Below are 17,982 nucleotides of genomic sequence, written 5' to 3'. Positions count from 1 at the left end.
AGTGTTTTCTGTTCTATTTTTAGTATTAGCCATGAGCACATGGCGGATACTGTTTGAGGTTTTTGTCCTCCTTTCTTGCTTGATAATTGTGTGTTTGTGTCCCTGTTTGTGTTTTAACATGGTTATATGATGAATTCGGAGACCTAAAGTGCACTGAGGTACTCACTTTTTTAACAATTTTTAAATGAATGTAAACTTGGATTTATACCATTGTTATATTGTGGATTTGCATTTGATACTATGTGCTTTTATGGTCTTTTTTTATTGGGTGAATAAAGAATTTGAAATTGACTAGTAACTAAAATAAAGAGTACATTTCCTAATATTTGTACCTTTTATGGTGGGGGATAATGCTGGCGAACAATTTGAACATCAATATTCTCACTTTATCAGACCAGCACTATTTTTGTGGCGCATGTTATATCACTTTAAGCATGGATTAAGATTCGCCAAAATGGTGACGGTAGCTGAAGTTACATCACACATCGTTTACCTCAGTGGCATCACAGTTAGTGATATCATATGACCTTTGACCCTGAATTCCCAGTAATTGATGTAATTTGAGGCCTATTGTATAGCAAAATGAGCAGATGTATTGATAGATCACTATAAGATTCACGAAAAAAGAGATGTAAATCAGTTGTAGTCATGCCCTCTGGTATTATTCCATATGGGGATACCAAATGGGATGATGGACGGAGCGCTTGAGCAAGTCAAACACTCACCCCCAGTCAACTGATCTGGGTTTTAATCCATCATCATTCCTTAGCTCAATCCACCACCCCAGTTCAGACATGGCCATATGCAAATCAGTCTGACCCTCTGCCTCATGGGAACAGTCCAGCCCGATCTGCCAAGCCATGTCTTCCCTGGACCGGAAACAAACATCTTGGGACCGGTTTTGGGTTCATAAACCTCATCAGCCAGGCTATTTTGAATCCAGTGGCAAAGTGAGCAAAGGACCCACGTCTGAGCATACCCTGCCAACTTAGGGCAAACAAAGCGATACCAAAGGGGATGATGGACGGAGCGCTTGAGCAAATCAAACACTCACCCCCAGTAAACTGATCTGGGTTTAAGCCATCATCATTCTTTAGCTCACTCTACCACCCCAGTGCAGACATGGTCATATACAAATCAGTCTGAACCTGTGCTTCACGGGAACAGTCCAGCCCGAACTGCCAATGGACCATACATTAAATATGAGCTATGTTATTGACATGATTTACTCATCTTTTACACATTTTGATTTTTGATTCACATTTATGATCACTTCTAAATAACTATTATTATTGCAAAGCATAGAGGTGACTATTATCTTTAAACACATCATTAGGTGTGGCCTAGGTACAGATTTAGCTGTTCTACCACTCTAATGAAATGGGAAAATACTCTTCTTTCTCTCTGTAATGTGCCCATATGGCCAAAGTTCCCAAATGAACAAGGAAATCAAAGGCTCTACTTTATCCCAGGACTGACTAAAGCTTCAATATCTAATAGAGTCAATCAACACACACTGCTGGCTGGAGCAGTATTCAGAGGTGCCGAATCAGGAGTTGTCCAGGACAGGAAATGACACCTTTTGGTTACTATGGTTTTAGGTCATAGGCTTCTAGCTAGAGTTGAGAGTAAAATTGATTGGCTTGTGAGCAATAGAGTGGAAATAGACCAGACACAGGAGCTTGAAAGGTAACTTGTATGCAGAGGCATATATAAAAAGTGACTTTACACAGGCTCACAGGTCAGAGAAGAGCTGGGCGAAGAGCGAGCTGATAAATAACTACCAAATCATTGCCATACCGCTGTCCTAGCTGAAATAATGGATGCCTTTCACTACATTTAGTTTTTTTTAGTAAGTGTCATTCACTTCTGATAATGAAAGTGGAATTTGTTCTGGAAGGAAATTATAGAAGTTCAGGATAGTGCCTCATTATGTAATCTAGAAAGAATAAGGGTCTCTGGAATCCACAAAGAAGTATTGGGTGTGCATGTAGGATTGAGGGCATGAGGCGAACACATAGCAAGCTTATTCGCTCTTGTGCTGTCAAGGCAGCAACTTACCAGGTGTCTTGTCTCTCACCTACACATGTGTAGGGAGCAACTCTACCTAGGGTCAGGGCTGCCACCGGCCTAGGGCACACCATACTGGTGCTCGTCTGCGAGCCTAATAGGGGCTTTGAGCATGAACTCCTACTCAGATTTTGACTTCCTTCCACCTACTAGGTGTAGATAGAATCTGGGTCTGCTAAAGTTTGTGTGTTTTCTGCTCAGTTTGCCAGCCTTGATTGCTCATCCACAACCCTCCTCCTTCATGGGGTGTATTTCTTCAGCAGCAGATATTATAAAATAAATACATAAAAAACAATAGTGCATGGATACTGCTTTTCTTGCCAATTGTCATTCTTGTCATTTTGGTGTCCCTTAACTTGTTCGATAACCTCGCTCCCTGGCTCATGTAGCTGGATGAATTACTGGGCCTTCTCTGATTTCATCCCCCCTTTCTGGTGTATGGGCATGTCATTCCGGACTCTCACGCACAGCATTATATATAATGGTGTGAGTGAGTGGATGTGCAAATGTATATATCTATATTGTGGTGCTTGCCAGTAGGTACTTATAGTTGGGACCTAGTTTCCATAGGAAATGCTTTTTTTGGTTTGCTAATAATTTTGGTTCCGTTTGACAAATCTTCACAATATTTTCAAAACTAGTCTGCCCCTCAGTTTATCTGCTGTCTGGAACATTTCGAGGTAATTCGTCAAGCGGGCCGAGAAAAGGGGTGGGGGTGTCTCAAAACGCATTTGCATGCAGTTTCCCATAGGGATTTTAGACACACCTACATCCTGACAACTTAATGGAAATACACCACATTTGGCAGAAAGCTAGATCCTGGTCCAGAAAGAGTTCTTTTTTTGTGATTTGGTGTAAATCCATTCAGTAGTTTGAGATATTAAAGGAAAAACTAATTTATATATATAGAGGTGTGGACCCTCCACAAATCCAACAGATCTCATGGCGAGATCTGATTAGCTGCCAACACCTCAACCGTCAGTGTTAACAGCCATTTGGGGACATGTATTTAGTCAAGTCCCCAAACAAAAGTTAAAAATAAAGAAAAGAGGACAGGGTAGGAATGCCCTGACCCCCCTACCGCTGGAGTCGCCGAGGGGCCCAGCCTGGCCCAAAAAGCATTGTTTGTTTTTCAATTTTGTCACGATTTTGCAGTGGATTCATTAATTCACTGCAAAATTGAAAGAAAAAAAAGTGTGGTCTTCTGCGCTTGTTTCGTTTTCAGCCCTTGGGTTGCCAGTCACAGGGGCATATGTTAATATATATCTTATAGGGAGGGGGTCCCTGTGGTCCACCTCCACATGGCTGATATAGGCCCCGGAGACTGCCACCTCCCTGGGGTCAGACCAATTTATAAATATAAGAGGGAGCCATATGGCCCCCTCTGTAGGCATTTTACGGCCACGGGGACTGCTACCTCCCAGGGGCCAAGCCGAATGAATACAAACTGGGAGGGGGGCTTCCCACCCAGTTCCCCATCCAGGCCATTTAGGGCTATATTATGATTGGGAGGGTGGCCTCTTTTGCCCTGGGGAACCCCACCTCTCAGGGCTGGCCCTAGATTAAGAAATGAGGGGGGCCATGTGGCTCCCCACAATACCATTCATGGCCCTGAGGACCGCCACCTTCCAGGTCTGGCTCCCGATGTCCCAGGGTACCCACCCTCCTACACACACAGAGCACCATTGTTGCTGATCCCTGCGCACAGGAGCAGTGCCGGCTCCCGCTAGAGGCAGGGAGCCGTCAGGGATCGTTAGGGCATTGGGGCTCGCCTGTGGCCGCATTGTGTGCAAAACTGTGCACTGTTGTTGGACAAATGGGCAGATGAGTTTCCATTCTGATCATGATGCTTATTTCACAGAAATTAAACCTCAAAGCCAGGCACTTACAAATATAAACATAGCAGGTGCCCCAGTTGAAGTTTCACCTCTGTAAAGGACAAATTATCCTAACTTCGTGGGCTTTATGAAGGCAAAGCAAGTGTGAATTCCAGATTCAAAAATGATCTCAAATCCTTGGTAAAGGTGAATGCGTTGTTGATCTATGGGAGGCAATTTGTAGTGACAGTGACGAGTGGGTTTGTTCGTGTCCTCTACTGGTGAGAGCATAGTCCATAGTTTTCCCTTTAAATTACTATGAGTATCCATATGTGCAAAATCACAAGGAAGCATCGCCCATTTTGCCCCACCCCCTTAGTAGTATGCAAAGATATTTCCGCCTTTTGCCAGTATGATGAGCAGCTTACCATAAGGTTCCCCGCGCATTTCCAGCACATTTTGATGACGCCTTCTTGATGCGATGAATATGAGGACATCTCCACCAAAGAAAGATGCACTTACTTCATATATTTATGAGGAAGTACCCTTGTTTGGTGGAGATTCACCTCTTTGTAGCCTCATAGTATTCTCAATTGGAGAATTCATGTTATCACAGATGTCTGGAAGAACACGCTTGAGGAACAATCACATTGCCAAAATTAAACGCACAGAATGACTCTGGAGACATTTCCTCGTGGCCTATTACGCAGCTGTATTGTAGACTATGCACTAGATAGGTACTTAACGAGTTAGCACTTACTAATTAACCAGTAGAATATACTCTAGTTGGGTAGATATTTTTTGTTCCTAATGGTGGACTTGTGTTGGATAAAGGGGCAGGTGAGGCTCCATTCTGGCCTAAACACTCACACAGCTACTGACACACCCACACAGATACTCAGACACCCTGTCACACACCCATTCTGCAACTCGTATCCACTCACAAACCCACTCACAAACCCATAGTCACTCACTCACACACTCACGAAGCCACTAATAGACCCATGCAGCAACTCACACACACATATAACCACCCACACACAGACTAATACAACCACTCTCACCCACTTACAGACCCATACAGCCACTCACACACCCAGCCATAGGCCATACAGCCATTCACACACATATAGAGCCACTCACAAGCCCACTCACGCACCTACACAACCACTCACAAACCAACTCACACACCCACTCACCACTCCACCCACACACCCTCAAAACTTCTCACACCCACTCATACACTCATAGTCACACACCGACTCACATACCCGTTCAGCAACTCAAACACTCACCCACTCACCGACCTATACAGCCACTCACAGACACACTCACAAAGGTTACAGATTGGAAATAAAAATGTTAAAACCTTTGAAATTCACAAAAAAAATGGTTAAAGGAACTTAAGTTAAAAAATAACATTAATAAACTGTAGAAATTTGCTGACAAAAACAAAGGTTACAGGGACGTTATAGTTAGATTCAGATTTCACTAGTAGAAAACAATTGGAATTCAGCAGTTATAGTTACCTGATCTAGCTATAACTTACGCCCTGGCATTGCAATGCTTATGACCTCATATATTACATCACTCATGACCTGGTCAGTGACAACACTGGTGACATCATCCACAGAACCACTCACACACCCACCACACCCACACAAATCTCTCATGCACCCACTCATAGACCCATACAACCACTCACCCATACACATACTCACACAGCCACTGATTCACCCATACAGTCACACACCCACCCACTCACTAATACAGCTACTCACACACCCAGTCACTCACCCATACAACCTCTCAACAGAGCCACTCACACACCCACACAACCACTTACATACCCATTCACACATCAATACAAGCACAAGTGTGTCTATTCACTCACCCATATAGGCACTTACACACAATCTCTCCAATACAGCCACTCACAAACCCACTCACCCAACAATACAGTCACTCACACAGCCACTCACTCACCAATACAGCAAAAAACAACCACTCACTTAACCATACAGCTACTTACACACCCACGTATTCACCCATACAGCCACTCACAAACGAATGCACACAGTCACACACCCACTCACATAAAATGTTAGAAATAGTACCACCCATTAGTACTACACTACTTTAACTTTTGTGGTAGCTTAGTATAAATGTTTAACACTCAGAAACTTGTACAAAATACTCACACTCACTGGATGATGTCATTTGAGATATCATCAGTGTTGTCACTGGCCATGGCGTGAGTGATGTATTGTGTGTGCTCATAAGTAGTGCATTGTGGGGGCATAAATTATAGTTAGCTCAGGTAAATATAACTGCTGAATTTCAATGGTTTTGTAAGAGTGAAATCTGAGCCTAACTAGAACGTTCTTGTAACCATTGGTTTTAGGGCTTTGGATGCACTTTCTTCATTAATTAGTCTATTCAACAGTCATTCACAGTTTTCTTCCACCACTGCAGTGAACATTACACTGATCAGACATACGCATTCCCCCTAAAATTAATTGCACTTCATTGCCAGGAATGGCGGGCCAATACTTTACTTAAAATTTCTAATGCCTTTTTCCTTTCCAATCTTAATCCTCCTTTTTTATTTTTTAGACGTCCTTGGGTTTTTAAGCAGGTTACAGTCATCAGAGCCAATAGTACATTTTCTTTGCCCCAAAAAGAGCCATATTTTTTTCTTACTTGCGTGAGAACTAAACAAAAAAGATGTTTACTTCTCTTCTTCTAAATACACCTGCCTTCTAGGAAGAACCATACAGTTTTAGTAAAATTGTATTCGATTTGTTTTTTCAAATATAAAATGGTAATTGCAAGCATATGACATCACATTTAGGTAACATATTCTCTTTTCTTTTGATTTCTGTGGCATATATTTTGCAAAAATATAAATGTAAACAACCCACCAGCTTGCCAAGGCCAGACCTAATGTATCTATCAATACATGTTTTTCATGCATTCTCAATAATAAAGCATTGCAACATGTTTAAAAAAAGGTAATTCTTAATTTGTTTCTTTGTGATGTATTGTTATGTACCTGTGGGAGCTACAGAATGTAAACTTTTCTCACCAGGGCATTGTTTCCCTTCTGTTCTTCACACTGCTGTTGTCACCTTTGAGACCAGTGGTTGCAAAGGCACTGTTAGTGCCCTAGTAACCTCTACATGACTTTGTGTCTAAAAATAATTTTATCTTAAGAAAATTAGTTTAACAAATTGTATATTTCTATTTACTTAAAAATACTTTTTTGTATTGTTTTATGACTGGTTTCTGAAAGCATTTTGTATGCTGCATTTTACCCTCATCTACAAATGAAGTATGCTCACTTTGTGTATTTATTTTCATAAGATTTAGGGCGGTCACGGGAACTGCAGTTTGTGTTTGTGGATAACAACATTCACCTGAAAGGACTTCCATCATTTCTTTACAACAAAGTGATCGGTTGTAGTGGGTAAGAACAAGTCTTTTCAATGTTATGTGAATTCCTTGTACAGGAGCCCCAACCCTCTATAGTACACAGATACAGCTCGAAAGGCTACAGTTGACTGTATTCCTATTTCTGAGGTTTAGAATGGTTAAAAGACATTTAAAATCTTTGATATTCCTTAATAGTTATTAGCATTTAAAATCGGATTATGGAGATTTATCCGAGTAACCATTATACGCATTAGCAATATACAATAGTTTCATTTGCTGTTTGTGTTTGTATCAGCTATTCAGAAACAATGTTTTCTTAGCACAGACTCTCTACTGCTAATACCCAGTGTGTAACTTAATCCAAGATGACAAGCAACAAATGTTGTATTTCGTTCAGCAGCCAGAAATCCAACTATGTGTTAATGTTGAACAGGCTATTGTATTCTTTCATCTCCTAGAGTGGCTAGAATTTGGAACACATTTGCAGTCATAATGAATAGACAGTTTCCAATCACTAGTAGAGTAACCTTTGCGGGACCAGACAGCCTAGCCTATATCAGTTATTACTTTTTATTAAGGCCTCATTTTCATCATAGATTTTTCCAAAATGTGACCCCTCTGTTTTTTTACTCAGTGAGGCTATGTTTAGCGGAATACATTTTAAAAGGGATGAACTCCTCGTGATCAATGATTAGTGTTTCATCATTTTACCAGTGGCGGCTGACAGGGAACGAGTGTGGTGAGGCGGGCAGTTTGAAAAAACAAATGCAACCAAAAGAAAACACTTAACTTTCAGCGGCCGCTGTCTCTCCATCGTTCCCTCTCTTCCTGGCAAGTCCAGAACCAGGAAGCACCCGGGCTCCCCTAAGCCATCACAATGCTGCAATACAGCTTTGATTGGTTCCCCTAAGCCAATCACAGCGTTGTGATTCGTCTGAGCACCGTGGTTCGGCGCTCAGATGAGGACTGGGGGCCTGGGCATATTCCCCACCAGGCTGTGTAATGCAGCCTGGTGGAGAACATGCTAAGTGTGCATGACGCTATGGCCGGGCCACGAAGGCCAGTCAAGCAGTCCTACGCACTTTGAGAGTGTGCACTCACCTCTCCTCCCAGGCTCCGACCCCAGCTCCACCCTAATCCAACCCCATAGCAAAGAAAAAAAAAATGATAATAACAAAGTTGTTATAATTTTATTTTTATTTGTTTCTGCTCTCAGAGCAGTGGGGCGACACTCCTCCGTCTTAGCCGATAACCCGCCCCTGCATCCGACTTTTAGTGTAAGGTTGTTGGCAGTTGAAAGAAACATGCCCATAACATTTTTCTCCTACCAACAATGACCTCTGTATCAAAGGCGGTCATTTGTTTGGCTATGGACAGCCATTCAAATAGTGTAGGAACGTTATCCTTCTTACAGTGTTTACAGATTGCCAGGTGTATAAAGACTCCTGCCCTTGACAGTAGTATAAGATGAAATAACATATCACAATTTTGTCTTGCTTAATCCAATGTTCTTATGTTGAATCTCAAACTTAATTACAAAATGATCTACCTCAGTTACAGGTAAGTAATCTGCGGTTAGCAGTCTGTATCGGAAAAAGAAGTTACTTGCCATTTCTGGTGGAGAGTCTAACCATAGATTCCTCACTAACCCACCCTCCTTTCTAATTTTTTGTAATGGACTTCTACAGTACATTAATAAGATTCCAATCTAGAGACATGCACACAGGAGTATTATGATTTCTATGGACTACACTTCGGTGGCACGAACCGAGATCGGAAAGAAACTGACGTCAGCCGCACAGAGGTGGTGCATAACAGTGGCCCTGACATCACATCCGGGGCGAGATGGACCTGGCATGGAGCCACATGCCACCACTTGCTGACCTAGGAGAGAATTGCTGTCAAAATTCTCCAGACGCAGTCTAGTGCCTTGAGAAATTCACAAGGTGAGAAATGTGCATTAGAAAGTAAGTACCTTGTTCATTTTTCACATCCTTTAGTAAATAGTATAGTTGTGTCAAGGCTGCAAGGTACAGGTGTTAATGCCCTTGTAGGCAATTCTAAACCACCCTGTTTTGGCTGCTGTCCGTGATTGTAGTAGGCTTTATTATATATTACTTCGAATATCGGGCTTTCAGAGCATTAAATGGGGAGCAAGTGTGATTGTAATTTAGATATTTTAAAGTTGAAAATTAAAGAGCTCTGCGTAGTTACCCCAGTACATTACGTACATATGATTTTGGTAACAATAATGGGTACAAATGTCATTTTTGGTAATAAAATTAAATACAAAATAAAAAAACATCTATTTATCCATATTCGTTATTTTCCCCACCCCATCAAGTCAGCTTTTCCCTACCATTTGAACGTACAGGGAACTAATGTGTTTTCCATGTTTTAATATTTTGAAACCTATTGAATTACATTGCGTTTGTCACGGAACACATCCCTTACCTCAAGACAGGCTGTGTGCTCTGCCAAGGTACAATAAATCAAGCAGATGGTTGACTTTAAGACATCTTCTTGGCTCAGGATGATCTGAGCCTGACTTTCAGTCCTGCCTTGAGGAGACTGCAAAGTTCCTTGCAGATCTGATGTTTATGTAGATTTTTTAATTCCTGCAAACATAAGGGGGGTGATGATGTCAGTGGTGGGGTGAAGTTGTTATAACCTGTACATCGATGATCGTTCTAATCCTAAATAAACCTTGCGCACTCCTCGAAATGTAATAAACATTTCTACTTCTGCACTTATGTGGAGCAGTTATCATGAAGGATTTTGATTTAGCCTCTTTGCTGCTTTATTGATATTTATGTATATCATGAGAGGGTGTCTCGATGATGTGCTTATGACCAGGGCATAAGTCCTAAAAAAGGAAGTGGGGGGCCTAGCCTAGTTAGGCATTATGCAAGTGACATCACAGCGTGCGACATCACAGTGTGCAACATAACCACGCGCAACATCACGGCGCATGAGATCACGGCGCACATGACATCACACATGGCATCACAGGAATTGACATCATAGAAAGTGGCACCACAAGCCACTACTTTACAGGAGGTGGCATCACAAGAAGTGACATCAGATCTAAAGCCCCGACATATATGTTTAGCAGGTATATCATGTGTATGTTTGAGCGCATTGTGAAGATAATAGCAAAGTGAGCTATGGAAGATGATATGTGACCTCTACACCTTGTAATCACCCAGTTTTATGTAACACATCCTGTACTTTCATTTACAAACTCATATAGTTTATTGTAAATATAATATGCATGTGTTGATGTAAAGTGCTCTGACACCCTGCATTGGGATGAGTAGGGCTATACAAGAAAAAATAGTGGTACTTAAATTATTTCAACTCCTCCTCGGAGGAAGTAAGCTCAATATAAATGCAATTTGCCTTGTGTAAATACTGGGAAAGATCAACACATCTGATATTCTTACAGTGCATGCATATCTCCTAAACAGTGACTGAACAAAGTGAAAAGTTGCCTCTATTAAGTATGTGTGAAGTGCTAACAAGGGGTGAGCCTGTTTCTCCTCTGCTTCATTTGCATCAGGTGGGAGGCTCCTGACTGCTCCCAGCCAAGAGACTCTAACAAAAGGAGGCCTGATGACCCCTCAAATTCGGCCTCTCTTATGGGCCCAGCAGGAGTCTGAATTAAGAAAGCACAGCCCCCGCCTGTACGTTGTTGCCTGTTGCAAATGGAAAGCAGACAACGTGCAGGTTCTGCTGAAAGTGTCCAGGTGTTTGCAAGTTACACCAGGACGAGTTCAGCACATTATTCAGTGGGGGCCAAATTCTTGGCAGGGTGGACGGCGTTCACCCTGTGAAAAAAGTGAGTGGACGTCGTCCACCTCTGGCTCATGACCTGCTTATGACCTCTATATTTCAACAAATATACCCTTCCCCGGCGGCACTTTTGTGTCTCTTGTTCCCCTAATAACAGGCAACTTCCAATTAGAGGTGGGGGTGTTGGGAGGGAGTTTGCCAGTGCCCAGAAGATATTGGTCCCAACTTCCAGGCTGACTCATTGATATGGCTAGGGCATCACGCTGGTATCGGAAAGATGGGGACGTATTCCATAGGGCCATGTCCCTGCTCTGGATATAGATGTTGTGCGGGGCTCGGGGAGGGGCTAAATGTGGCTGTAAATGCCTTTGGTGCTTTCTCAGCCACTCCCATAGGCCTAAGCCAGTGTTTCTGAAGATTGGGAGCGATGATAGTAAGATGCCGGGCTATAAGTGGGCCGGGTCTCACCGGGTCTGAGCACCGGCAGTTTTTTAAAGGGGTCTTGAAACGGGTCTCTATCGGGCGCTGTTTTGTGCACTGGCACAGGCGGTCCATTTTTTTCCAGACTGCAGTGACAGCAGGCACATCGATGTGTGCGTGCTCACACTGCTCACTTCTTACTGGTGGAGAAGCTACGGCATGACCTGTTATGTTATGTTAAAACAATTTTTATAGCGCTACTAACACCTGAAGGTTTCTTGGCGCTTGTGCTGAAGAGACAGAGAGAAAGTGAGGGACAGAGCTAATTGTAAGCCTCAGTAAACAAAAAAGTTTTAAGGAGGGATCTAAACCTAGGATAGGAGGAAGACATCCTTAAAGGGAGGGGACGGGCATTCCAGAAAAAAGGAGCTAAAAAAGAAAACCTAAGTCCGCCATGTTTCTTCCTCTTGAATCTCGGGACTGATAGCAAAGCCAGTTGGGAAGACCTGGCATGACGTCATGCTAGATGAGCGTTGTAGGGGAAGGGAAATCTTTAAAGACAGTCATTTTCTCTCTGGATTTCCCTTCTCTTTTTGAAACTCAAGAGCAGCAACATTGTCGTGGTGTCACCAGGGCTTTAAGTGGAAGCTTTTTCAATATTATATACAAGCCATAGTTGCTGCTTATTTGTCTTAAGCAACTAACAATCATTGATAAAGCCAATAGTCCTGACAAGGTATGATGTTACTTGTTGTATCATATATCTGGATGCAATGACAGAAACAGCAAAATACAAGTCGGGCGGCACACTATGCTAAGCACAGATTTTCAGTTTAAGTGTATTAAAGCCACGCCCTTAATTGCACTGGCCATGCTGTAAAAACAGTTTCAATCGGGTCGGGGACAATCGATATTTGCCCGGCGGTATTGCCTCTGTGACCCTCTAGTTATTTAAATCAATGAAGAGGCAGGCGCTGGAGACTGGAAAGCAGGAAACAAGGTTTTTTATTCTCTCCGGAGGAGAACACAACGAAACGGACAGAAGGTATTGTTCTGAGGTGCTCTAACTGCATCCCGGAGGCCTGGCCTCTTATATCCACATTTATGACTTTATTGCAGATTACACATACATGTTTAAAGCTTTGATGTGCGGAAAAGACATTCTCGGAACTCCCCTTTGGGCCCGTTCCCACACACATTTACAGTTAAAGTCCCCACCCTAGTCACAACAGGTGATGAGCATCGCGCAGCTGGATAATCCGCCGATTCACGGAATGTGGGGAGTCTGATCGGATCTCATGGGGTGGGGGGGGCTTTGATCAACCCGGGGATTCTTTGATGGGGGAAGCTTTCTACTGTACGGGGAGGGGCAAGGATGGTATCGGCAGAGCTGGGTGTCGGCTTGGGAACGGGGAGGACAAAACGGGCTCACGGGGAAAAAGGGGGTTTGCATCTAAGGGCCGGAGATCATGAAAGGAAAGCAGGGAGGTGTCGCGCTGGGAACAGGATGAGGGCCGGGGGCAGAGCAGCGCCGAAGAGGGGTTTATGACTCAAGGCAGGTGCAAGCAGGGGGTGGTCAGCGTGCAGGCTTAGTGAAGGCAAAGGGCTATGTCAGGGGCCAGCGGCATGCAAAAGGGTTTGTTCTGATCGGGACATCTTAAAATGGCGGGCGCGTACGACAAAGTGTGGCATCAGGGGAAGTGGCAAGATGGCGCAGATAATGTTCACCAAAACGCACTAATTTTCCACAGTCCTCCCTTTAACATATTCAAGACATCTTGCTGGTTCATTTTCTACTCGGGTCTATTGTGGTGGGCATGAGAAAGAAGACCGGTAGGAACCCTAGAAAAAGAGTTGTAAACAATACATTTTGAGGTTTCTAGTTTTTAGGAGGTGCACCTATTTGATAAACTTTGATAAATTTGTTCAGCAGGAAAGTCATAGGAATGAAATACAAAAAACGGCGAGCAGCAAGTACATATCATAACGTGAACTGGCAGGTTAATACATATTTCAGATTCGGTTTGGAGCAGGATCAATACAATGGCGGCTGGGAGAGAAATGAGGCAAAAAACGGTGATTGAGGATGTCAAATGTTCGAAGTTTACGAGTTCTCATTGTTCTTTGTGGTCTTTCGTTGGCGCTGCTGAGCACCGGCGGTGGAGCTACAAGTCCAGCTCTGTTCTAAGTTCTGCGTTGCAGGGCACGACCCCTTTCCTCGCGTTTCTGGTCGGAAAGGTCCTTTTCGCCCTGTGTCCTTTGAGGTGATTGTCAGAAAGTTCAGATGGGAGAAGAGCGTTCAAAACAGTCCATAGGGTAGGTCAGAGGAAAAAAAAAGGGGGATGGAGCAAGGCCAAATTAGGAACAAACCAGGGGAACGAGAGACTTCAAATAGGCGGGCGTGTGACGGAATTCAGAGAGCGGGGACTTGTCGACAGGCACTGGACGTCGAGCAGGGGCATCAGGTCGACCCTTTCTTTTCATGCCGTCGAAAACAGTGCCTCGTCCTGCAGCTCTTTTCAGTCGTGGTCTCGCCTTGGCTAATGTCGCAGGTGTCCCTTAGTCTGCAGTCAGGCCTCGTGCTCCCACATCCGGTCCTTCTCTCCTCCAACGGCAGTACCCTTAAACAAGTTTGAAAAGACAGTCTTTTAGAAAAATTTGCGGATGAAGATAATCAAAAAAGTCTATTTCTCTCCCAGCTCCAGGCAAAGAATGAAAATGTCCGTTATTTTTAACGTTCACAACTGGCATATGAATGACCGGTGGCGGACCTGCTGGATTTACTATGACTTTCCTTCATAATCATTTATTACAGGCATGACAGTTCATCTGATGGTAACCCACCTTCGGGAGACAAATCTGGCAAAGATATGCCGTTCTCTAGAGTTTCACATTTAAAAAAGGGTACAGTGAGTCGTCAACATGGTACTACACGGGTATTTTGCTGAGAGACGAACATGGCTAAACATTTCCTTTCTATCGGTGCATCCTGTTTTTCAACTACTGCGGGGTTCATTTTGACGATTTCTTTACCTTGGTCTAGTCTGTTAACCTTGTAAAACATCATTCTGGGTCCTACGTAACCTTTTACAGCCCGGTTACTTAACTAGGAAGGACAGGGGTTTTATGGGAAACAACCAGGGACATAGACAGGGGAGGTAACGGGGGTGATCGTTTTTCTGGTTTGGGTATTGCGGCGTTTCGGGGAGGGAAGGGTCGCGTATTCTGAGGTCCTTGTTTTATACTATAGGAGCCGTTGACATGTAGTTCCCTCATTTCGGGCCAGATTAGGGAACCTCTGTCGTCTTACCTGTCCTTTCCCTTACGGCCCAACCTGGGTTCATTGACTTCTATCGGAAAAGGAGAGGTAATGACGCGGCCTCAGGGTGATTGTATTAAAGACAAGCGTTTGTGCAAATACTGACGGTATTTGAAGCCAATTAGGTGGTGTGCTAGGGGTGGCAATCTGCCAATTTCGGGGCTAACCACTCGGAAGAGTGGTAGTGCAAAAATAGAGAGAGAGAGAGAGAGAGAGAGAGAGAGGGAGAGAGAGAGAGAGAGAGAGAGTGCAACGGCAGGCTAAATAGTACACGTGCAACGGAGAGGGCGGCAGTGCATTCAAGAAAGGCTATTTAGTGCATTACACAGTAAAGGGTATTCACGAGTCCACGGTAGAATCTTGTAATCATGCAGTTTGAGCATTAGGCAGGGTAGAGGGGACGTGCTTTGAGAAAAGGAAAGAAGAAAAAGGAGGTACCATTTTGTCGCACTTTCTCGCATTCTCGGTCCTTTGACCAGTTGGGTCAATGCCTCAGTCACACACACACACATTCCCTCACAGTTTCGCATCATACATAACGTGGGTTCATTCGTCCGGTCTGGTTTAAGGGTGATCACTTTTTATCAGGTTGTGCAAATTTTTCGGGTTTGTTCGATACGTGAGTAGTTTGCAGGCGTGCTTAGACACCACCCTGCGGCGCTAGTCCGTTTCGTGTATTTAGACATGGCTAGGTCTCAGATCTTCGCCACACCTTGGCCGTAATCTCTGATGTAACCTGCAGAGGGAGGAAAAAAAGGGGGGGGGGTGGGGGAGACAGCATTCGCGCGCATTCAAATACATGGATTCATAAGTCTTTTATTTACCTCTTACTCGTCTTTCCTCCTTGGGGCAGGGTCCCCGGGGATATAGTTTTCGGAGTCGGGGGGCGGTAGTGTGTTCATGTAGGGCGTGTGCGGGGAAACATAAGAAGGAAACCAGAGGTGCCTAGTGCGAGGTATCTAGTCAAAGGATATATCTCACTATCGGGATCCTTAAACCTCTTTCAACGCTGTGGCGTTCTAAAGTTCTTCGGTTCTTGGGTCCCTGCTACTTCGGAACGTTGTACTTTACAATATTTACATTATTTCATTTCACCCTCCTTTTACAGTCCCTCATTTACACCATCCGTTTTACCCATCCTTGGAAGTCACGGTCTTCCTCTACGCGAGAGTTCATGAGTCAGTCGCGTACTTTTAAGTCGGAGTGTCGTGTTGTCGATCCGATCCGTCCTCCAGGGCTGGGCAACCATCTTCCTTTAACCTTAAAGAGAGAGCAGAGTAGGGTGCACAGAAAAAGAACTTTCCTACCCATCCCATATTGTTTTAAAATAAAGCATGCAATACCCGTCCATAGTTTCAAAGACTTTATTTTGCAAATTCATTTCAGCATATGGATTAGGAGGGTGTGGTCGTATTTGGTCGGTCGTGGCAATGGCTAAAGTGCGTACAGTGGGGGGGGGTGTCGTTTGCAACAGTAAAAACATCGGAAAGTTTTACTCATTCATTTGTAAGAGACTAAAACGTCTATTAATTGGCTGGGGGTTCGGGGGCATATATATTTTCATAATTTAGAAACATAATCATAACAGTTGTAATCAGATTTCCTATATGCATACCGTACGTATGCATCGTAAATGAGGTTTACATTAGTTATAAAAATATAATACATTGTATATTCGTAATCAACATTTGTAACGGGGATCTTTTCATACTGTTCGTCGAGTGAGCTCTCCTTGTCTTTTCTAGCCAAGTGTACAAAGGATCACAAAAATCTCAGAACATCAAGTTTATATTAGTGCGAAGGAACACCACGAGGTGTTCGTAAGTTCCGATTGATACCAGCGCCATTTTGGGCGGGGCCGGCACAGTCCGGAAGCAGCATCAGGGGGAAATGTTTCCATTACTGGCAGTTTGGACCAGAGTCCTTTTCGGCAGTTCTAGAATTCACGCTAACAGAAGGTGTGGCAATGTCATGTTTGTTTCGTTGGCGATCGAAGCAGCCGTCCCTTACCGGAAACCTGCAAAGGCCGAAGGCTCCGCCGGGGACCTTTGTATGATCTCCAAGGCTGCGGAGATGCTGTCGGAGATGGGGGCTCGTGCTCCATGGGACAAATGTTCGAGTTGTATGGCTGGCCAAAGTTACTCTAGTGGCCGGGGCCCGCCTTCCAGCGGATCCAGACGCCATTTTGAGGCCCTACAGGGGCCACTCTCGTCGAGTTTGCAAGAATGAAAGAGACCCTTCGGAGTGAAAGGAAGAGGTCCCTGTTTTGTGAGAGCGGGACGTTCAGCTGGGGTGCAGCTGTGATGCCCCCACCTGGGGGGCGAGGGAGACTCGTTCACATCGTCTCCTTCTCCCAGTGCACTCCATGCCGCTCCTTTTCATCGCCCCGCATGAAGGCCTCTCCACATCCGGTGTTCCCCAAGTGCCACCATTGTACGTTCGGTGCTGCGCAAATACTGGGGTGCCACCATTGTGTGTTCGGTGCTGCGCAAGTACTGGGGTGCCACCATTGTGTGTTCGGTGCTGCGCAAGTACTGGGGTGCCACCATGGTGTGTCCGGTGCTGTGGAAGTATGGGCACCATCGCCTGACTGGGGGTGTTCGGCGCCGGGCTGGGGGCTGGGAAACCTCCTACCGGTGGAGGTGGGGGAGGCTCGTCCGCGTCGCCTCTCCCTCCCAGCCCAACTTGGACAAATTGTTGTGGAGGTACGTGCAGGACATCCCGCCGTCCAGGACTGCTGCGGCTGTGACGGAAGAGAAAAGGAAGAGGCGCCTCGCTCTCCTCTGGACATGTGGCGGGACTACCTTAGTCTTTCCAGGCCCGTTGCGGCCGGCCAAGGAGACATGTGGCGGGACTACCTGCAAATGCCCAGGCTGCGGGCTCCTGCCTCTCCTCCGGCTCCCCCATACGTTAAGATTTCCTGACCAAGAGTTGGCGGCGGGGCTCGCCTTATATGGGTTGCCGTTGGTTGGGCGTAGCCGTAACCCTGCCCTACTTTGGAAGGTTCCAGAATGGGGGGGGGCGAATGTTCTGTTTGACTTCCATTTTCTACAGTTTATCGTTATTATTCCTTGTTTGTTGTGTTAAATTAAAAGTTCAAGTTTATTAATGTTCTACGGATTTTGT

The 17,982-nt window shown here is 44.6% G+C and overlaps 1 protein-coding gene across 3 annotated transcripts in view; it reads left to right on the top strand.

Annotated features, from left to right (window-relative positions):
• The window catches only part of LRRC28 (leucine rich repeat containing 28), a 344,717-nt gene that overhangs the window by 235,317 nt on the left and 91,418 nt on the right, over window positions 1–17,982 (top strand). For all 3 annotated transcript variants that reach the window (XM_078683129.1, XM_078683127.1, XM_078683130.1), the window contains one exon: window positions 7,254–7,356. In XM_078683129.1, coding sequence (XP_078539255.1) covers window positions 7,254–7,356 — 103 coding nt within the window. The remainder of the gene's footprint in view (window positions 1–7,253; window positions 7,357–17,982) is intronic.

Source organism: Lissotriton helveticus, chromosome 3_1 (assembly GCF_964261635.1).
Source record: "Lissotriton helveticus chromosome 3_1, aLisHel1.1, whole genome shotgun sequence".
Classification (NCBI taxonomy): domain Eukaryota; kingdom Metazoa; phylum Chordata; class Amphibia; order Caudata; family Salamandridae; genus Lissotriton; species Lissotriton helveticus.
This window is presented reverse-complemented; position numbering and strand designations above follow the sequence as displayed.